The 22,211-nt window shown below is 46.5% G+C and overlaps 2 protein-coding genes across 7 annotated transcripts; both read right to left on the bottom strand.

Annotated features, from left to right (window-relative positions):
* Nucleotides 1-7,716: 7,716 nt before the first annotated feature.
* Nucleotides 7,717-10,378, bottom strand: LOC125511818 (protein NRT1/ PTR FAMILY 8.3). Of its 5 annotated transcripts, none has more exons than XM_048677141.2 (4): nt 10,185-10,378; nt 9,674-9,899; nt 9,384-9,601; nt 7,717-9,275 (listed from the first exon to the last, which is right to left on the bottom strand). In XM_048677141.2, exons 1-4 carry the CDS (start codon nt 10,248-10,250, stop codon nt 7,932-7,934), a joined length of 1,854 nt encoding a protein of 617 aa, XP_048533098.2. In that variant the 5' UTR covers nt 10,251-10,378; the 3' UTR covers nt 7,717-7,931. The 5 variants fall into 5 exon arrangements, with proteins under 5 accessions (XP_048533098.2, XP_048533099.2, XP_048533102.2 ...); XM_048677142.2 differs by having other exon boundaries at nt 9,674-9,833; nt 10,185-10,377; XM_048677145.2 differs by lacking the exon at nt 10,185-10,378 and adding an exon at nt 9,953-10,167 and having other exon boundaries at nt 9,674-9,833.
* Nucleotides 10,379-11,077: 699 nt separating this feature from the next.
* Nucleotides 11,078-15,078, bottom strand: LOC125511874 (protein NRT1/ PTR FAMILY 8.5). 2 transcript variants are annotated; one of them, XM_048677147.2, is made up of 5 exons: nt 14,786-15,078; nt 14,140-14,200; nt 13,811-14,028; nt 13,146-13,702; nt 11,078-12,107 (listed from the first exon to the last, which is right to left on the bottom strand). In XM_048677147.2, the coding sequence occupies exons 1-5, from the start codon at nt 14,840-14,842 to the stop codon at nt 11,300-11,302; spliced, it is 1,701 nt and encodes a 566-aa protein (XP_048533104.1). In that variant the 5' UTR covers nt 14,843-15,078; the 3' UTR covers nt 11,078-11,299. The 2 variants fall into 2 exon arrangements, with proteins under 2 accessions (XP_048533104.1, XP_048533105.1); XM_048677148.2 differs by lacking the exon at nt 14,786-15,078 and adding an exon at nt 14,540-14,741.
* Between the last annotated feature and the right edge of the window lie 7,133 nt (nt 15,079-22,211).

Genomic DNA, 22,211 nt, shown 5'->3' with positions numbered 1-22,211 from the left:
CTCTAATTTTCAAAATGAATTTCTTTTTTGTGTGCCCGTACTTCTCATGAAGCGGCGGGGGGTGGCCAATATTTTTCCATCCTAGATGTGTTATTTTCAAGATGAGTGTTTATTCACTTGTCATTGCATGAGAGTACGGCGGTAATAGGGATGCCCAGTCCCGAAAGGAAAAATAAATTTACTTTATGTTGTCAAATAATAAATTCCTTGGAAAGTATTGGTATGGAAGGCACCCCTGGATACGGCTAGCCATGATTGTGATAGAATGGTGGAAAAAGGAATAAACTTTATTTTATATTTGGGAACCACCTATGATGTATCTAGCATGGAAAGTATTAGAAATTACTCAGTCGTTTTCGTTGATGGGAAAAGCATGCCTCTAAAAAAATTATCTCTCAATTTAAGATTTGAGCTCTGGCACCTCTACAAATCTCTGCTTCCCTGTGCGAACGGCCTATCTATTTTATTTTATGCAATTTTTTTATTTGAGTCTCCGTCTTCTCTTTTTTTGGAACATAGATGCTAGAAGCGTCCGGCTTTAAATTAATAAAGCCACCAGGCAGGATCCACACATAATAAGTCTTACAAACCGAATAAAACAGTCAACAAGCCCACGGCTCAGAATAAAGATAAGAAGGCCATAGCCAAAAGTTCCATAGCGCAAAAGCGGAGCATCGAGATGTAAGATAGCTAAAAGTAGAGGTCTCATGATCAAGCCATCATCCTTGTCGTGCCTTCACCATAGTCGTCTTGATCAGCTCCATAGTCTCGTTCATGCGGTCGACGTCACGCTTCTTTCCCAGCGGTGCCCATACCTGAAGGAAAATGTGACATTTGAAAATGATATCAGCGGGGTGGTCCGGAAACTTGTGCTCTATCGTAATTTTGTTTCGAACCGTCCAAAGGGACCAAAGTAGCGCCCCAACGCATCTCCAAACGATCCTAGCATTGGCCCCTCTTTGCAATGTTAAGATATCCAGAACATCATGGCTAGACTATGGATACCAATTTTGTTTGAAAGCGTCTCTAACCGCACTCCACGCAAATCTAGCGAGCACACATCCAAAGAACACATGATTCGCGTTTCCCCCTAAACCGCAAGTGGTGCACGTTCCGTCAGCTGGCCCGTTGCGTTTGGCCACGTTATCCGAAGTAGGTAAGTGGTTGGGAAACATTTGCCATAAGAAGATCTTGATTTTGACAGGAATGCTAGCCTTCCATAGCCCCTAGCTATATCCAGCGTAGCACCCTCGGAGAACTTGTCGTACAGGGACTTGACCGTAAATTTATTGGAGGAGGTCAACTTCCACGTAATCGTATCCGCACCATTACTACTAGTCAGCCCTCCCAAGTTAGCCGCCAACGCGACCCAGCAAGCGGCCTCCGTTGCCTCTAGCGTCCTAATAAAAGAGATGGCCGGCGGCTGGACTCGCAGAGCATCAGCCACCGTAATGTTGGTGTCTGTTGCCAGTTTGTACAGCTCCGGGTGAGATTGCCACAGCGGTTCCTGACCCCGCCAATGATCGAGCCAGAAGCGTGTGGACTTGCCATCGTTTACACGGAACTGTGCACCCACTGTAAAGGCCGGTCGGACCGCTTGGACCCCGTTCCAAAAGGCCGAACCATTGCTTTTGGCCTTGAACAAATTCCCGTCCGGGAAATATTTAGCCCGGAGGATGTCTGCCCAGAGTCCCAACTCGTTTTGGGCGAGACGGCACCACCACTTAGCAAGCAGGGCCACGTTCATGAGTTTAGAGTTCATAATACCCAGGCCGCCAAATTTTTTGGGCCTACAAACCGCTACCCATTTCACTAAGTGGTACTTGCACTTGGTCCCAGCTCCTTCCCAAAAGAACCGGGAGCGCGGAGTATCGACTCTAGCGTGAACCCCATCCGCAAGTAGGAACATTCCCATTATTAAAATAGGAAGGGAGGATAAGCTCGAGTTGGTGAGGATAAGCCTCGCCGCCGAGGACATAAACCTGCCCCTCCAAGGGCTCACTCTGTTAGCGACTTTCCCATACAGCGGCTCCCATTCCGCTATGGTTAGTTTCTTGGTCGAGATCGGAAGACCCGAGTATTTAATCGGGAAGCTCCCTAGCTTGCAATTAAATAGATTCGCAATCCGAGTGCTTGCTAGATCATCCATCCCAATGGTGATCACTTCGCTCTTCAGAAAGTTGATCTTAAGCCCCGATAAAATATCAAAAGCGAGCAGTAGTAACTTGATGGTAGCTATGCTGTGGTCGTCGGGTTCGAATAAGAGCATCGTATCATCTGCGTATTGCAGATGCGTAACCCCACCATGAATAAGGTGGGCTACAAGACCTTTAATGTGCCCCGCTGCCCTCGCTTTATTAATCATGGCCGCCAGGGCATCCGCAACAAAGTTAAAAATGAGTGGCGAGCTTGGGTCTCCGTCTTCTCTTATAAAGCACCAACTAGGGAGCACTATGATCGTACTTGTGCATTGGGTGTAGCTAATATTCGAGTGTTTTTTTTTGAATGGATGAATGATTGAGCATGATGGGCTAGGGATAACTTTCTTTAGTTTTGATATTTTGAAAGACATGGTTTGCTCGTTGATATGCTTGAGTATTGAAGTCTTCATGTCAAATATAGACTATTGTTTTGAACCGTCTAAAAGTCTAAATGTCCATGCTACAAAAGAAAAGAATATGTGATGAACATGTTAGGCAGCATTCAACATCAAAAATTCTGTTTATAATTTACCTACTAGAGGACGAGCAGAAATTAAGCTTGGTATGCTGATACATCCCCAATGTATCTATAATTTTTTATTGTTCAATGTTGTTATATTATCATTCTTGGATGTTTTACAATCATTTTATAGCCACTTTATATCACTTTTTGGGACTAATCTATTGACACAGTGCCCAATGTCAGTTGTTGTTTTTTGCTTGTTTTTATTTCACGGAATATCCCTAGCAAACGGAGCGAAACTATTTGGAGATTTTTTTGGACCAGAAGACAACTTGGGAGCCAAGGAAACACCATGGGGGAGGCCCGTAGGGCCCAAAAGACACGAGGGCGCGCCAGAGGCCCTGGCGTGCCCTGATGGGTTGTGGGGCCCACAGGGGTCTCCTCCACCGCCTCTCAACTCTATAAATACACAAATATTTGAGAAACCCTAGGGGAGTCGACAAAACACAATTCCAGCCACCGCAAGTTGCAGAACCACGAGATCCAATCTAGAGCCCTATTCCGGCACTCTGCCAGAGGGGAACACGATCACGGAGGGGTTCATCATCCTCATTGGTGCTCCTCCGATGATGTGTGAGTAGTTCACCATAGACCTATGGGTCCCTAGTCATCAACTAGATGGCTTCTTCTCTCTTTTTGATTCTCAATACAATGTTCCCCTTGTTGTTCTTGGATATCTATTTGATGTAATGACTTGTTGCGGTGTGTTTGTTGGGATCCGATGAAGTTTGAGTTTATGATCAGATCTATATCCATGAATATTATTTGAGTCTTCTTTGATCTCTTATATGCATGATTATTTATAGCCTCGTATTTCTTCTCTAAAACTTTGGTTTGGTTTGGCCAACTAGATTGATTTTCTTGTAATGGGAAGAGGTGCTTTTGATGGGTTCGATCTTGCGGTGTCCTCACCAAGTGACAGAAAGGGTAGCAAGGCACGTATGTATCATTCCTATTAAGGATAAAAATATGGGGCCTATTCCTACATGAATAGATCTTGTGTACATCATGTCATTGTTCTTATTGCATTACTCCATTTCTCCATGAACTTAATACACTAGATGCATGCTGGATAGCGGTCGATGTGTGGAGTAATAGTAGTAGATGCAGGCAGGAGTCGGTTTACTAATCTTCGACGTGATGCCTATATTCATAATCATTGCCTTGGATGTCATCATAATTATTTGTTCTTCTATCAATTGCCCAATAGTAATTTGTTTACCCACTATATGTTATTTTCTCGAGAGAAGCCACTAGTGAAATCGACGGCCCCGGGGTCTATCTTTTATCATATTGTTTTCAGATATATTATTCCAAAAACCCAAAAATACCTTGCTGCACTTTTTATTTACTTATTTTACTTTGTGTTTTATTCATATTATTTATCCAATCTCATACAATTTAATCTATCTTTTTACCGAGGAGGAAATGACAACTCCTCTTACGTGTCGGCTTGCAAGTATTTGTTCTTTGTGTGCAGGTACCATTTACATAGTGTTGCTTGGTTCTCCTACTTGATTGATAACCTTCGTTTCACAACTGAGGGAAATACTTACCGTAGCTGTGTTGCATCACCCCTTCCTCTTTGGGGAAATACTGACGCAGTCTCAAGCCACGTCAATGCGGTGGTGCGACGACGGAGTCCCTTGATCAATTGCCCCTCTAGAATCCTTCCGAAGGCTAGAGTTCTTCGTTTCCGTTGTGTTTCTGGTGGCTAGGAGTCTCTGATCCCCGATGTATCTGCACAAGGAAGTAGTTGACCAAGCAGAGGCAGCGATGGGCCGTTTTGTGCTATGGAGGCTCCTGCATGAGCTATCTCTTCTCCCAGGTGTTTTATTCCTTTATGGTAATGTTTTATCACGTTAATTGATGTGATTTTATCACCATAAATTGGTGTTCTTTCCTTGAACTCCAAAACAAAGAAGGTGCGTGAACATGGTAAAATCCAAAGAATCCTATACTACAAAACAAAATAAAAGGTGGAAATTAACATATAAATTTGATTCATCAAACGCAAAGATATATAGTAGACACAAAGATTTAAAAACTCACTTCAACACAAAAGCTTAAAACCGTCTCACAATCTTACACACGACAAATCAAGAATACATTCGTACAAGAGCTAAGTCGACTAGAGATGATGAGTGATAGCAGCGGAACACTTGGTAATGGTGGCCAAGTTGTTCTAAATTTTCTCATATCTGCCTCTTCCTTTGGTGTATTTTCTCACATAGATTGGTTTGTATCAAGGTAGAGTTTGTGGTGCGTTCACCGCGAATACAATGAACGACCTCCACCAAGAATGATCTATTTGATGTGGCAGGTCTATTGGACACGACATGTCTCAGAGTGGCCACTACAAACAACTGTGTATGCAGGTAAACCCGGGCAAAAGTCGGGTCGGGCCGGGTTTCGGACCGGGCTTGTAAAAGCCCGACCTTCATTTCTCAAGCCCGAGCCCGGCCTGAAGCCCGAAATACTCCATGTTTTCAAGCCCGAGCCTAGCCTGAAATCAAGTCCGAAGCCCGAAAGCCCGGCCCGAATGTTGTTTTTTAGTACGCGCACATGCAAGCCCGACCCGAAATACAGAAAAGCTGGAGCCCGAGCCTGGCCCGAACTATCTTTCGGGCTGCAAAACAAAGCCCGAGCCCGAGCCCGGCCCGAATGTCAAGCTCGACCCGGCCCGGCCCGGGTTTTTTGGGCCGGGTAGTCGGGTCGGGCTGCCCATGCCCGGGTTTACATGCAGGATTGAGGGTTTGAATATGCCGATAGGAGGATGAGAGGAGGGGGTTGAAAGGCGGCTACATCTTTTTTCTTTTTAATTGCCTTTAGTGATTGTGGATAAAGTAAGTTATCTAAATATGCAAATACAGGATACAACCTATATGACAAGATAAAGCTAGGTGCACAAGATCCACAAGTAAACAAAGCTAGCAATAACTTGCAGATAGTAAATGATGAGGCACAAAATAACCACAAGTTGGAGTTGAAGGAATTATCCCCCATTTCACACACTTGGAGAAATAATAATCTTCGTTGGAGAGGTATAGGGAACACAAGTACCCCCCACAACACAAAGTATTGCCTTCTTCTCCTTTGAGCCTCCAACACAAAGTAGGAGCTCAAATAGCTAGTGGTTTGCCTTGAGGTGACCATCAATCCTTCCCAAGCTTCTCAGTTAGCTAAACTTGCATCTAGATCTACTTAGGACATATTTGTTGGATATGTGTCAAACACTCAAAATTCTACAATAAATTCGTCAAACGTGTTGAAAAATCTTGTGTTGTGGATTTTGATGAAGATAATGGATCCCAAGTGGAGCAAGTTGTTCCCAGTGTCGTAGGTGATATAGATTCTTCTGAAGCTACAAGGACATGGGTGTTGTAAACATCTTACACATTGAACAAGCTCAAGTGATGAAGGAGAAGAGTCAAGTTCAACACAAGTAGAACCTCCTACCTCAACAAAAAGGTTAACACAATGATCAAGATCAATTCATACTTGAAGATCAACTTCCTATCCAAGAACATGTCCCTCAATCAAGTGAACAAGACCAAGGGCAATGTCATTCAAGTGACCAAGCTCAAGTTAGAGTTTAAACATCAAATGTTGACATCCCAAGGAGAAGCTCGCAAGTTGAGCTCAAGCTTCAAATGAAGATTGAGCATTAATTGATGAAGCTATGTGTACAAAACAAAACACCATGCACATTTGCAGCATGTCCAACAGTAGCAACATCGAAAAATCTTGGTTTTCACAGCCCTCTCACCATCACAATGCAGGCGCCGCCTTTTGTTGAATTCGAGCTGGCTCGCTAACCATGAACCCGACACACCAAGTGCCTGTTAGAGCTATATTAGGCAATCCTTGACTCATTCCATTCTACCATGATATCCGTTGGAGCTTGGTGGTGCGAACTCAAGCTCCACAGTGAGGTATCCATGAAGCAGCATGTATTCAACTCAAACACCACTCTAGAGTATGCCCATGGCGCGAGCTCCAGGCCACTAACTGTCATGGAGGAGGACACTTGGGAGGGGATCGAAGGAGGGGGACACATGAGGAACCGCGAGACGAGTAGCATTCGGGCGGATATGACATCTGGGAGAGGAGTGTTTGGAATAGGAAGGAGACAAGGTGGAGGAACCTATCAATATCCATCGGTAGGTTGATAACAATCATTTACATTGACACTACTTGTCGATTGAAACCAATATGTTTGCCTTTAGAAGCCCCTTGCCATAAAACTACGAAAACCTTTAAAACTAAATTGAAATTGGAAAAAGCTAGTGGTCAACCGATCGATCTTTCCTCTCACATCCACCACGTTCTATGCTTTGACACATGTTTTGATGGGTAAGCGCACCGCTTCTTTCCATCTCTATCTCTGACGAAATGGCCGCATATTTTTATCTCTCCTATCCATGCGTTGAATCTCATCTGACCATGCAGAGTGCTCCATACTACAGTTCTTATAACTGAGCACCTGTTTCGAAAAAGTATACCGCAACAAATGGGGTGATGCAGAGACCACGGGTTGCTCTCTTCGAGTTGCAGCCGTCGGCGGTCTTGCAAGTTTTGGCAACAACAGTCTTGTTGCAGGAATACATAGAAGAAGTTAGAGATGTTGGGTCTATTGCAATGGAAGTTTTGCAACGAGTGTCTTGTTACAAACAAATAGAGAAGAAGTTTTGTATCAAGGGTCTTGTTGCAGAAAAATAGAGAAGAAAAAGTTTTGCAATAGGGGTCTTGTTGCAGTAAATTAAATAAGAGAATATTTTGCATCAGATGTTTTGTTGTAGAAAATTAGAGAAGAAGAGATTTTTGTAACATGACTCTTGTTGTAGAAAGTTAGAGAAGAAAAGGTTTCGCAGCAAGAGTATTGTTGCAGAAAATTATGCTTTTCAGAAAACAAATTGTACGCAAGAAAACCTTATGCGATTACAGTATAACCAAGAAACTATGATTGCATTCATCCTAAGGACAAAGAACTGAAAATCATTCACCCATTGTTTTGCTAAAAGATAAAATTGCCCTTACATATCTCCCAGCTTAGTTAACGTTAACGACACTCTCTGAACATGTACAAAACAAGAGTTATATCCGGCAAGACTTCTACGGCGTGATGTGTCCAAGTTACATCATCATTCAGACATTTCATCATACAGTAGTACAGAGCAGTGCATTAGCTAACTCGGTGCCGGCGGCTATGGCGAGTGGCGGAGGACTTGCTTGGGCGTGTACCGGGCGGCAAGCAGCAGGTAGAGCAGCAGGTTGCCGGCGCTGATGACGGCCCACAGCCAGAAGTAGTAGTCCAGGTGCCCCTCGTTGAGGTCGCGCGCCAGCCACCCGGGCCTCAGCGCCGCCACCGCGGTCACCACCACCGAGTTGACGTAGAACCCCAGCGACAGCGCGAGGAAGGAGAGGGCGGAGCAGATGCTGCGCATCGACGCCGGCGCCTCCCCGTAGAAGAACTCCAGCTGCGCGATCCCGCAGAACACGTCCGACCCGGCCACCAGCACGAACTGCGGCACCTGCCACGCGATGCCCATCTTCCGGCCCGCGCCGGCCACGCGCAGCCGCCGGCTCTCCACCAGCGCCGCCGTCGCCATGGCCAGAACCACCAGGACCCTCCCCACGCCCATCCGCTGCAGCTGGGACAGCCCGGCGCTCCCGACTCGGCCCCACCTCCGGGCGAGCGGCATGATGACGGCGTCGTGCAGGAGCACCCACAGCAGCATGAACACCACCTCGATCGACACCATCGACGCCACCGGCACCGTCACCTTCCCGAGCAGCTTGTTGTCCATGACCATCCCCTGCTGGATGAAGGTGGTGGTCATCTGCCCCAGGGACGCCGCGTACAGCACGCACGTCACCCAGATGGGCACCATGCGCGCCAGGATCTTGACGGCCTCCACCTCGCTCACCGTGCACAGATTCCACGGGCCTTCGCGGCCGTCGCCGCCCTTCGCCGCGGCCTTGTCCAGACACCTGAGCCCCTTGGTGTGCGCCAGCTTCTGCAGGTCGTCGTCTTCCGCCACCTCGTGCAGGCCAAGGTCACCTTGACCCGCGGCTGCAGGCAGCCTGGTCTTCCTCTTCTTGACGGACGCCACCACCACCCTGAGGATGTCCCTGAGCGGGCTGCCGGCGGGGAGCTGCACCCTGTACCAGGGCGTGCCGGCCAGGAAGCCCGCGGCCGCCAGGAGCAGGCAGAGCGCGGAGACGCCGAAGCCGAGCGCCCAGGACACGTTCTGCTGCAGCCAGGACACGAGCGTCCCGGCGACGAAGATGCCGAGGTTGATGGCGCCGAAGAACCAGGTGAAGAAGGACTGCTTCCTCCGGCTCTCCTCCGGGCTGCTGTCGTCGTACTGCTCCGCCCCGAACGGGAGGAGGGCCGACTTGACGCCCCCGGTGCCGATGGAGGTCAGGTACAGCGCCGCGAAGAAGACGGAGAACTGGGTCCGTGAGGCCGGCGGGCACGAGAGCCCCTGGCACGACGACGGCCGGAAGGGCGAGATCGCCGCGGACAGGGTGAGCAGCACGAGGCCCTGCATCCATCGATCGACATTTCATTTCCCCATCAATCTCAACTACAGTACGACTTTTGCCTGACGGAATCACAAGTGAAGTGATGAAGATAAGAGGAGGATACTGACGGCGAGGTAGAAGAGGAGCGAGACGACGATGGTGTTGTACTTGCCCCAGCAGCTGTCGGCGAGGAAGGCGCCGAGGACGGGGACGATGAAGGTGGTGCCGTTCCAGGTGTCGACGTGGGCGGCGTTGAAGGCGGTGGTGCCATGGAGCACGGTGCCCAGGTAGATGACCAGGTTCAGCGCAACGCCGGAGAAGGCGATGCTCTCCAGCAACTCGAAGCCTGCACACCACAGCCAGTCATTCATTCAGCCACATGAATCAATGGAAATCGTCGTCGTCGTTGGTTACTTACCCATAACAATGGCAGGCCCTGTCCAGGTGAAGGGGCGCGGTTTCCCCGCCACCGCCGTCATCTTGGCAGCAGCGGCCGGCGACGAGGAGGAGGAGGACGACGACCCATGGCCGGACTCGAGCGCGGCCATCTCCTTGCCATTACCAGCAGAGGACGCCATCTGCAGGCCGCATCCAGATTCAGCGAGTAAAGATCGACCAGGAGCAAAGACGGAAGGTTCTAATGACTGTGACAGACAGACAAGGCAGCGGGATGAAATGAAATGAATGAAACAGTAACTAAAATAGTAAACCGCGAGACCGGAGTGGGCGCAAATCCCCCGGAATTGATGAGCTCGGCGGATTTGGTCGCGCGCGGTGAAAGTCAAGCTACAGGGCGAGGCAGAGCGTCATGCCGCTCGGCCTCGGACAAGTACGGGCGGAGAGGATAAACGAGCTGGATCAACCAAACCCGCGGGCAGCGACGCCACCGCAGTGCACTGAAAAACCCAAAGAAAGGATGTGCGGCGTACCTCGTCCGTCAGAGGCGGCCGTGGGCGTGCGGGCGGTGCGGGACCGTGAGCCTTGGCGCCATCCATGGTTGTTGGGGCAGAAGGCGGAGGGATAGGCGGCGGGTCACGTCACCTTCCCTTGCAACCCAAGACACCAAGGCAGCCCGGATTCGCCACGGAAGCCCCGTTTCAGGCAGCTACGGCCTACCCAACCGTCCTTCGATGCCGCTCTCGCGTTTGCTGATGTGCATGGGACGTGGGCGGCGACAGTCTAGCTGCTGCTTCTCATTTTCCTTTGGCCTCAGAGTTAAGCTCGGAGTAGACCAGGCACGCGCATTTGATACTGCGTCCAGTTGTCACTAAGAATACTACTGCACTACTGACATTGCTGCAAGATAACAGCGAGGAGAGCACTGGAAGGCATCCAGATTCAGACGAGCAGTCGAGCACCGCTTGCTGTTATAGTTTATGACTTGGGCTACTTGTGGTCAGCTCTTCATCGGCCACTAGGCAGGCAGTTGCGACTTGCGACCACTTAATTAGGCCGCGGGATTAGCTCGATGCATGAGCTAAAACTATAGCAGCCAATGACCCAACCTTGCGTCTGTCCGCGTTCACGGTGCTGGCACTAGTCTAGTATTGCCGATCCAGCTCAACTTGCAACTTGCCTGGCTACTTGGGTTTCCTGGAACTGCTGGCGACGGGCAACCTCGCCATGTGACTCTCATCAATCCCAACCAATTCCCCAACTACTGGGCTAGGCACATTGATTCAAGTGTGATCCGCAAATGTGTTGCTGGTCAACAAGAACCGCTCAAGAGATGTATTGCTGGAAGTTCAGATGTTAGGTAGGCCATAGAAGTGAGGCCTCTTGGTGAATAAACGCGGATAGCACCCCAGCAGAGTCATACTAGTGAGAATTCAAAGTTCAGATGTATTGATGTATGCACAGCTGCAAACAGAGGGAGCTAGCTTTGTTTCATTTCTGTTCCAAAGGCACTTTTTATATTTATTCAAATGAACACAGCTACAGGAATTTTGGGCGATATTTAATTACATCGAACTGGTTTTGTAGACGGTACATACACAACAAAGAGGATGAAAAACGTACGCCTGTGACCGACAGCAAACCGTGTTCACCGGAGCTCGACTTTCTTCACCGTGTAATTCTTGGCGAATGCCGTGTACACAACAAAGTTCACCGCGCCGATCCCCGCCCACAGCCAGAAGTAGTAGTCGAGATGCCCGTCGTTCAGGTCGGCGGGAAGCCAGCCCTGCCCGCCCCCGCTCTTCGTCAGAGCGGCGATGGCCCAGATGATCATCGAGTTCAGGTAATATCCAAGTGACATCGCAAGGAACGAGAACGCCGAGCACAGGCTCCGCATCGACATGGGGGCCTCCGAGTAGAAGAACTCGAGCTGAGCTATGCCGCAGAACACGTCGGAGCAGGCGATGAGCATGAACTGGGGGAGCTGCCATGCTATGCTCAGGTTGTGGCCGGCCCTGATGCTGCGCAGCCTCCACATTTCAACCAGCGCCGCCGCGGCCAGCGCCGGGACCGCTAGGAACCGGCCGACGCCCATCCGCTGCAGCTGCGTGAGCCCGGCGACGTTTCCGGTGTATCGTCTGGCTACCGGGATCACAATGCTGTCCTGGATCACGACAAAGATCATCATGAAGACCACCGAGGCAGAGTTCATGGAAGCAGGAGGGACGGAGAAGGATCCAATCTTTGTGTTCATTTTGTTCCCCTGTTGGATGAAGGTGGTGGCCGTTTGGCACATGGAAGCTGCGTAGAACACGCTGGTGAACCATATTGGAAGCATCCGAACAAGGATCTTCACTTCCTCCACCTGAGTTACTGTGCATAGCATCCATGGACGCCCAGAAAGGCTCTCCTTTATCTCTTGGTCCCCTAAGACTACGGCAGCCTTATCTAAGCACCTGAAAGAATTCCAATGTCAATGTGCAGAATACATATTCGACTAAAAGGTAACAAAGCACCTGAAAGAATTCAACTGTCAAAGTGCAGAATACCTATTCGACTGAAAGGTAACAAAATGACTCAAATTGCACACAAACTTTACCACGAGTCCATGATTATAACTAACACGTTACACGTAACAGAAACTGGATTTGCTGTATTATACTGTAGTACAAATGCAAAAATTCTACGTATTGTCTTTTTTAAAGGAGGGTAACTACAAGTGCAATGAACACAGCCACAGAAAATTCTAAAAAATTCTAATGTTTGATCATTATATAACATAACATGACTCACATGTACAATGTTGCGAGAGACAACTTAATTCTATCTGGTAGATTAGGGCCCTGTTTGGGATCTCTCCACTCCGCTCAACTCCACGGAGCTGCGGAGCTCGCTTTGAGCTGCTCCGTAAAAAGCTGCAGCAGCCCGCTCCGCTCCGGGAGCTGAGTCACGGGAGCGGAGAGAAACCGAACAGGCCCTAGATGGGGCTAATTAGGACTGATATGTTTCATGACATTTTTTTTACTAATTACAATCGGAGGTTGTGGTTGAAGAATAGTACTCCTTTTAGCTTGCAAAAACATCTTATATTCTGGGACGGAGGACCTCGAGTACAATATGAGGACAGACTGAGCTTAATTTCTCTTTGAGATTCACATGAACAAATCAAGGCCACATGTCAATGTAACCTTTTGATACAAAAATCACATTTTTTTAGAAGAACAAAAAAAAATTCACATTTTCCCAGCAGCTCTAACAACACCATTCTTTACAAGAAAAAGGATATAAAAAACGCTACTGATTTCATAAATATGTTTTGACTCTATTTTCGTAAAATAATGTTAAGGGGGATATTACACCTTCCATATGTCTATTTGTAGCTAGTGGGGAATTCTTGAAATCATGTGAAATAAGTTTCTTTTTACAACAAACAAATTTGAACTAACTTGTCCGGCTATGCTACCAGCCTGGATTTCATCATGTGATAAACGTACCTGAATCCTTCGGTATGTGCCAATTTGTTTGGTGCCTCATTGGTTAAGTCGGTTTCATTCCCATCAAACAATATTGAGCTATCAGCAGGAACCTCCACTTTCCTCTTTTTAAATGATGCGACAAACACCGCTACAAGACTTTTCAGTGGGCTTCCAGTAGGAAGTTGAACCCTGTAGATTGGTGTTCCTGCCAAGAAGGCAACTGTGGCGATAATGAGGCATATCGATGAGATGCCGAATCCAAGAGACCAAGCAACATTTTGCTGTATCCATACAACAACTGTCCCCGAGATGAAGACGCCAAGGTTAATGGCAATGAAGAACCAGCTAAAGAAAGCCTGCTTCTTTTTACTCTGCTCAAGGTTTGAATCATCATACTGATCAGCTCCAAGTGGGAGCAAAGCTGATTTAACCCCTCCAGTCCCAACCGAGACAAGGTATAGTGCAGTAAAGAAGACAAAATTCTGAAACCCTGTGGCAGGAGGGCATGAAGTTCCTTCACATGCGGCGGGTTGTAAAGATGGAATGATCGCCGAAGCAGTTATGATGAGCAGCCCCTATTTGTTGACAGAAAAATTGAGGAGTTAAGAAATCACACATGATGACTGCAATAAAATGAGCATAACAGAGAGCAAGTTCTGAATCTGTAGAATGCATGTACTTACAGTAAGATAGAATATTATGGAGATTGCGACGGTCTTGTACTTCCCCCAGTATGTATCAGCAAGAAATGCTCCGAGAACGGGCGTGAGGAACGTGGTGCCGTTCCATGTATCGACATTCGCGGCATTTGAAGCCGTAGTTCCATGAAGGACCTTCCCAAGATATACTACCAAGTTGAGGGCAATACCAGCGTAGGCAATGCTCTCCAAGAACTCAAACGCTGCGGTGAAAAGGAGTGTTAATTTGTTTGCAAGAGAAGAAAATGTTCATAGTATCGTAGGTTTGTTTGCATCCATGAGACTGGTAGGAAGTAACATGAGGAGGAGCTGACCCAAGATAATAGCAGGAGCCTTCCAGTTGAAGGGTTTGCCGTTGTGATTTGCCGACGGGACCTGTATGCATGGAGAAACAGATGAAGCAAGTTAAAGGTGACCAGATTGTGCGACTTGAAATGAGGAAGAAAATGGTTGACCAATTTAGGGAGCAGGGATGAGAGCCGAGAGATTTAGTTTGAGGTGGATAGCAAGTGCCCAAGCGTCAGTGCAGAGGAGTGGCAAGCAGGAGTGCGAATCTAAGGTGGAATTTGGATGTAATGTAAGTGAGCCGAGATCGGAATGTGCGCGCTGCTTGCTGCTACAAGCAAGCGAGCGACGGGGAGATCTAACAGGATGAGCGCCGTGTACTTACAGTCTACTACAATGAGAGTAGTACTAAAATTGAGCAACACCAACCCTATCTGACAAACCCGGAGCCGAATCTGAAGCCCGTGGCGTGGCCATGAATCCGAGGAGCCTGATCTCAACCTCTCCCTACTTGCGACGCGAGAGATGCTGGTGGTGGTGCAAGAAGTAGAAGAAGATTTGTGATGTAGTAGAGGCGCCGAGCCAGAGCCAGAGCCAGAGCAGAGAAATAAATGGGTGGCGGGTAGGCAGGCGTTTTTGGGGAATGGGCTTTTCCGGTGGGCAAGGCGGGGTTACCTGGTTGGGGCTGTGCTGGTGGGAGAGGAGGGGCGCCTCTCCGGCCTCCGCGTCCATGGCGTGCCGCTGCCGCTGCCGGCCGTGGGTGCCGACGGAGGCTGGCCGGAGCGGGGCTCCCTCCGACTCTCTCACCTCACCTTCCCCCGGGTCCGCTTCCTCCCCGTTCCAGCCTTCCAGCTACTCCTACTTGGTGGTCGTCCTTGGCACGGCACGTAGCCGCCAGTACCAACGACTTTTATTTGCTCTCATCGAACCGTGGCTTCATTATTTGCGCGCGTCGCGTTTACGCGCGCGTTGCGTATTCTAATTATCTCCGTCGTTTTCTATTCGGATCCACCCAACTTCATTCATTTCCTTATGTCCTCGAGCTCGAGTATACTACTGCTGTAGACAGTGAGAGCGGAACGGATGACTGATTCCCTCCCGTAGCAGTAGCAGTAGCACCGGCGACTTTCCTCCGCTCGTGTTGTTATTTTGTTTTCCCTGAGGAAAAACGTAGCAGTAGCAGTGGCACCGGCGACTTTCCTCCGCTCGTGTTGTTATTTTGTTTTTCCTGAGGAAAAACGTAGCAGTAGCAGTGGCACCGGCGACTTTCCTCCGCTCGTGTTGAGCATGTCCTTTATTTTGTTTTCCCTGAGGAAAAACTAAGGCCTCCTTTAATTCATAGGGTAAGAAAATCATAGAAATAGGAAAACCATAAGAAATGAGATGACATGTATCTCAAATTCTATGAAGCCTTTTTTTGGTTCATAGGGTAGGAAAAATGTATGAATAGAAAAGTCATAGGAAATGAAATGACATGTATCTCAAATCCTATGAGTAGGAATAAGAAAGGAGATGTCCTTTGATTCACATCATATAATTTTTTCCATGAAGTCTAGGCAAATGTTTAGGCCTCCTTTGGTTCATAGGATAGGAATGTTATAGGAATAGGAAGATCAAAGGAAGTGAGATGACATGTATCTCAATTCCTATAGAGAAAGACATGTCATTTGATGCATAGAATAGGAATGTTTCCATTGAGTCTTAGGCCTCCTTTGGTCTGGAGGAATTTCATAGGAATTCTAGAGGATAGGATTCTTATAGGATTTTTTCCTTTAGAGCCCTTTGGTTCATAGGAATGGATTCCTATTCCTACATAGGATTGGTTCCTATCCTCCACATTTTATAGGAAAATAAAAATGAGCCTAGACTCAATGAAAAAATTCCTTTGGTGTCAACCAAATGACATCTTGTTTTTTCTATTCCTACTCATAGGATTTGAAATACATGTCATCTCATTTCCTACAAGATTCCTATTCCTACGATAATCCTATCCTATGAACCAAAAGAGGCCTTAGCTAATGTTTTTTTCCTCCAAAATGTGAAGAATTGATTCCTATCCTACATATGATGAATAGGAATCCATTCCTACAAACCAAAGGGCTTCAAAGGAAAATTTTCTATGCAAATCCTATCCTATAGAAATCCTATGAGATTCTTACAAACCAAAGGAGGCCTTATTTTCCTATGAAATGTGGAGGATAGGAAGAATTCCTTCATAAGAATATGATTATATTCCTACAAGCCAAAGGGATCTAAAGGAATTTTTCCTATAGAAATCATATCCCATGAAATTCCTACAAGATTCCTCTAAACCAAAGGAGGCCTGAGTAGAAATAGGAAAAGAGATGTCCTTTGATTCACATCATAGTATTTTTTTCCATTGAGGCCTTCTTTGGTTCATAGGATAGGAATTTTATAGGAATAGGAAAATCATAGGAAGTGAGATGGCATGCATGTCAATTCCTATAGAGAAAGAGATGTCATTTGTGAAGAAAATATGCCTTAGAGACAATAATAAAGTTGTTATTTATGTTTCCTTATATCATGATAAATGTTTATTATTCATGCTAGAATTGTATTAACCGGAAACTTAGTATATGTGTGAATACATAGACAAACAAAATGTCACTAGTATGCCTCTATTTGACTAGCTCGTTGAATCAATGATGGCTATGTTTCCTAACCATAGAGATGAGTTGTCATTTGATTAACGGGATCACATCATTAGAGAATGATGTGATTGACTTGACCCATCCGTTAGCTTAGCACGATGATCGTTTAGTTTGTTGCTATTGCTTTCTCCATAACTTATACATGTTCCTATGACTATGAGATCATACAACTCCCAAATACCGGAGGAACACTTTGTGTGCTACCAAACGTCACAACGTAACTGGGTGATTATAAAGGTGCTCTACAGGTGTCTCTGATGGTGTTTGTTGAGTTGGCATAGATCGAGATTAGGATTTGTCACTCCGATTGTCAGAGAGGTATCTCTAGGCCCTCTCGGTAATGCACATCAATATAAGCCTTGCAAGCAATGTGACTAATGAGTTAGTTGCGGGATGATGCCTTACGGAACGAGTAAAGAGACTTGCCGGTAACGAGATTGAACTAGGTATTGAGATACCGACGATCAAATCTCAGGCAAGTAACATACCGATGACAAAGGGAACAACGTATATCGTTACGCGGTTTGACCGATAAAGATCTTCGTAGAATATGTGGGAGCCAATATGAACATCCATGTTACACTTTGGTTATTGATCGGAGACGTGTCTCGGTCATGTCTACATAGTTCTCGAACCCGTAGGGTCCGCATGCTTAACGCTCGGTGACGATCGGTATTATGATTTTATGTGTTTTGATGTACCGAAAATAGTTCGGAGTCTCGGATGTGATCACGGACATGACGAGGAGTCTCGAAATGGTCAAGACATAAAGATTGATATATTGGATGACTATATTCGGACACCGAATGAGTTCCGGGGATCACCGGATAATTATCAGACTGTCGGGGGGTTATCGGAACCCCCGGGGGAACTAATGGGCCAACATGGGCCTTGTGTGAGAGAGAGAGGACGGGCCATAGGGCTGCCCCCCCTTGGGAGTCTGAATTGGACAAGGAGGGGGGCGGCGCCCCCTCTTTCCCTCCCTCTCTCCCTCTCCTTCCTTCCCCCTCCCTCCTCCTAGTTGGACTAGGAAAGGGGGAGTCCTACTCCTACTAGGAGGAGGACTCCTCCCCCTCCTTGGCGTGCCCCAAGGCTGGCCGGCCTCCCCCTTGCTCCTTTATATACGGGGGCAGGGGCACCCTAGAACACACAAGTTGATTCTTTCCAGCCGTGTGCGGTGCCCCCTCCACCATAATCCACCTCGGTCATATCGTAGCGGTGCTTAGGCGAAGCCCTGTTCCGGTAGCATCATCATCACCGTCATCACGTCGTCGTGCTGACGAAGCTCTCCCTCGACACTCTGCTGGACCGTGAGTTCATGGGACGTCACCGAGCCAAACGTGTGCAGATCGCGGAGGTGCCGTACTTTCGATAATAGGATCGGTCGATCGTGAAGATGTATGACTACATCAACCGCGTTGTCATAACGCTTCCGCTTATGGTCTACGAGGGTACGTAGATAACACTCTCCCCTCTCGTTGATATGCATCACTATGATCTTGCGTGTGCGTAGGAATTTTTTTGAAATTACTGCGTTCCCCAAAAGTGGCATCTGGGCCAGGTTTATGCGTAGATGTTATATGCACGAGTAGAACACAAAGGAGTTGTGGGCGTGGGTATATACATATTTCTTGCCGTCACTAGTTGATTCTTGATTCGGCGGTATTGTTGGATGAAGCGGCCCAGACCGACATTACGCGTACGCTTACGCGAGACTGATTCTATCGACGTGTTTCGCACACAGGTGGCTGGTGGGTGTTAGTTTCTCCAACTTTAGTTGAATCGGGTTCAATGAACAGGGTTCTTTCTGAAGATCAAAAAGCAATCACTATACCGCGTTGTGGTTTTTGATGCGTAGGTAAGAACGGTTCTTGCTCAGCCCGTAGCAGCCACGTAAAACTTGCAACAACAAAGTAGAGGACGTCTAACTTGTTTTTGCAGGGCATGTTGTGATGTGATATGGTCAAGACATGATGCTAAATTTTATTGTATGAGATGATCATGTTTTGTAACCGAGTTATCGGCAACCGGCAGGAGCCATATGGTTGTCGCTTTATTGTATGCAATGCAATTGTGCTGTAATGCTTTACTTTATCACTAAGCGGTAGTGATAGTCGTAAAAGCAATAGTTGGCGAGACGACAACGATGCTTCCATGGAGATCAAGATGTCAAGCCGGTGATGATAGTGATCATGACGGTGCTTTGGAGATGGAGATCAAAGGCACAAGATGATGATGGCCATATCATATCACTTAAAATGATTGCATGTGATGTTTATCCTTTATGCATCTTATTTTGCTTGGCGGTAGCATTATAAGATGATCTCTCACTAAATTTCAAGGTATAAGTGTTCTCCCTGAGTATGCACCTTTGCTATAGTTCGTCGTGCCGAGACACCATGTGATGATCGGGTGTGATAAGCTCTACGTTCACATACAACGGGTGCAAGCCAGTTTTGCACACGCAGAATACTCGGTTTAAACTTGACGAGCCTAGCATATGTAGATATGGCCTCGGAACACTAAGACCGAAAGGTCGAGTGTGAATCATATAGTAGATATGATCAACATAGTGATGTTCACCATTGAAAACTACTCCATCTCACGTGATGATTGGACATGGTTTAGTTGATTTGGATCACGTGATCACTTAGATGATTAGAGAGATGTCTATCTAAGTGGGAGTTCTTAAGTAATTTGATTAATTGAACTTTAATTTATCATGAACTTAGTACCTGATAGTATTTTGCATGTCTATGTTGTTGTAGATAGATGGCCCGTGCTGTTGTTCCGTTGAATTTTAATGCGTTCCTAGAGAAAGCTAAGTTGAAAGATGATGGTAGCAACTACACGGACTGGGTCCGTAACTTGAGGATTATCCTCATTGCTGCACAAAAGAATTACATCATGGAAGCACCGCTAGGTGACAAACCCGCTGCAGGAGCAACGCCAGATGTTGTGAACACCTGGCAGAGCAAAGCTGATGACTACTCGATAGTTTAGTGTGCCATGCTTTACGGCTTAGAACCGGGACTTCAACGATGTTTTGAACGTCATGGAGCATATGAGATGTTTCAGGAGTTGAAGTAAATATTTCAAGCAAATGCCCGGATTGAGACATATGAAGTCTCCCATAAGTTCTACAGCTGCAAAATGGAGGAGAATAGTTCTGTCAGTGAACATATACTCAGAATGTCTGGGGTACCATAACCACTTGACTTAGCTGGGAGTTAATCTTCCTGATGATAGTGTCATTGACAGAGTTCTTCAATCACTGCCACCAAGCTACAAGAGCTTTGTGATGAACTATAATATGCAAGGGATGGATAAGATGATTCCTGAGCTCTTCACAATGCTAAAGGCTGCAGACGTAGAAATCAAGAAGGAGCATCAAGTGTTGATGGTCAACAAGACCACCAGTTTCAAGGAAAAGGGTAAAGGGAAGAAGGAGAACTTCAAGAAGAACAGCAAGCCAGTTGCTGCTCAAGTGAAGAAACCCAAGTCTAGACCTAAACCTGGGACTGAGTGTTTCTACTGCAAAAGGACTGGTCACTGGAAGCGGAACTGCCCCAAGTATTTGGCGGAGAAAAAGGATGGCAAAGTGAAAGGTATATTTGATATACATGTTATTGATGTGTACCTTACTAATGCTCGCAGTAGTGCCTGGGTATTTGATACTGGTTCAGTTGCTAACATTTGCGACTCGAAACAGGGGCTACGGATTAAGCGAAGATTAGCTAAGGACGAGGTGACGATGCGCGTGGGAAATGGTTCCAAAGTCGATGTGATCGCCGTCGGCACGCTACCTCTACATCTACCTTCGGGATTAGTTTTAGACCTAAATAATTGTTATTTGGTGCCAGCGTTGAGCATGAACATTATATCTGGATCTTGTTTGATGTGAGGCGGTTATTCATTTAAATCAGAGAATAATGGTTTTTCTATTTATATGAGTAATATCTTTTATGGTCATGCACCCTTGATGAGTGGTCTATTTTTACTAAATCTTGATAGTAGTGATACACATGTTCATAGTATTGAAGCCAAAAGATGCAAAGTTGATAATGATAGTGCAACTTATTTGTGGCACTGCCTTTTAGGTCATATTGGTGTAAAGCGCATGAAGAAACTCCATTCTGATGGACTTCTGGAATCACTTGATTATGAATCACTTGGTACTTGCGAACCATGCCTCATGGGCAAGATGACTAAAACTCCGTTCTCCGGAACAATGGAGAGAGCAACAGAGTTATTGGAAATCATACATACTGATGTATGTGGTCCAATGAACATTGAAGCTCGCGGCGGATATCGTTATTTTCTCACCTTCATAGATGATTTGAGCAGATATGGGTATATCTACTTAATGAAACATAAGTCTGAAACATTTGAAAAGTTCAAAGAATTTTAGAGTGAAGTGGAAAATCATCGTAACAAGAAAATCAAGTTTCTGCGATCTAATCATGGAGGTGAATATTTGAGTTATGAGTTTGGACTTCATTTGAAACAATGCGGAATAGTTTTGCAACTCACGCCATGTGGAACACCACAACGTAATGGTGTGTCTGAACGTCGTAACCGCACTTTATTAGATATGGTGCGATCTATGATGTCTCTCACTGATTTACCGCTATCGTTTTGGGGTTATGCTTTAGAGACGACTGCATTCACGTTAAATAGGGCACCATCTAAATCCGTTGAGACGACACCTTATGAGTTGTGATTTGGCAAGAAACCCAAGTTGTCGTTTCTTAAAGTTTGGGGCTGCGATGCTTATGTGAAGAAGCTTCAACCTAATAAGGTCGAACCCAAATTGGAGAAATGTGTCTTCATAGGATACCCAAAGGAGACTGTTGGGTACACCTTCTATCATAGATCCGAAGGCAAGATATTCGTTGCTAAGAATGGATCCTTTCTAGAGAAGGAGTTTCTCTTGAAAGAAGTGAGTGGGAGGAAAGTAGAACTTGATGAGGTAATTGTACCTTCTCCCTTATTGGAAAGTAGTTCATCACTGAAATCAGTTCCAGTGATTCCTACACCAGTAGGTGAGGAAGCTAATGATGATGATCATGAAACTTCTGATCAAGTTACTACCGAACCTCATAGGTCAACCAGAGTAAGATCCGCACCAGAGTGGTACGGTAATCCTGTTCTGGAAGTCATGTTACTTGACCATGACGAACCTACGAACTATGAGGAAGCGATGATGAGCCCAGATTATGCGAAATGGCTTGAGGCCATGAAATCTGAGATGGGGTCCATGTATGAGAACAAAGTATGGACTTTGGTTGACTTGCCCGTTGATCGGCAGGCCATAGAGAATAAATGGATCTTCAAGAAGAAGACTGACGCTGACGGTAATATTACTGTCTACAAAGCTTGACTTGTTGCAAAAGGTTTTCGACAAGTTCAAGGAGTTGACTATGATG

Source organism: Triticum urartu, chromosome 1A, assembly GCF_056163025.1.
Source record: "Triticum urartu cultivar PI428250 chromosome 1A, HENAU_Tu73, whole genome shotgun sequence".
NCBI lineage: Eukaryota > Viridiplantae > Streptophyta > Magnoliopsida > Poales > Poaceae > Triticum > Triticum urartu.
The sequence above is the reverse complement of the archived record's forward strand: the minus strand, read 5'-3'. Positions and strand labels throughout refer to the sequence as shown.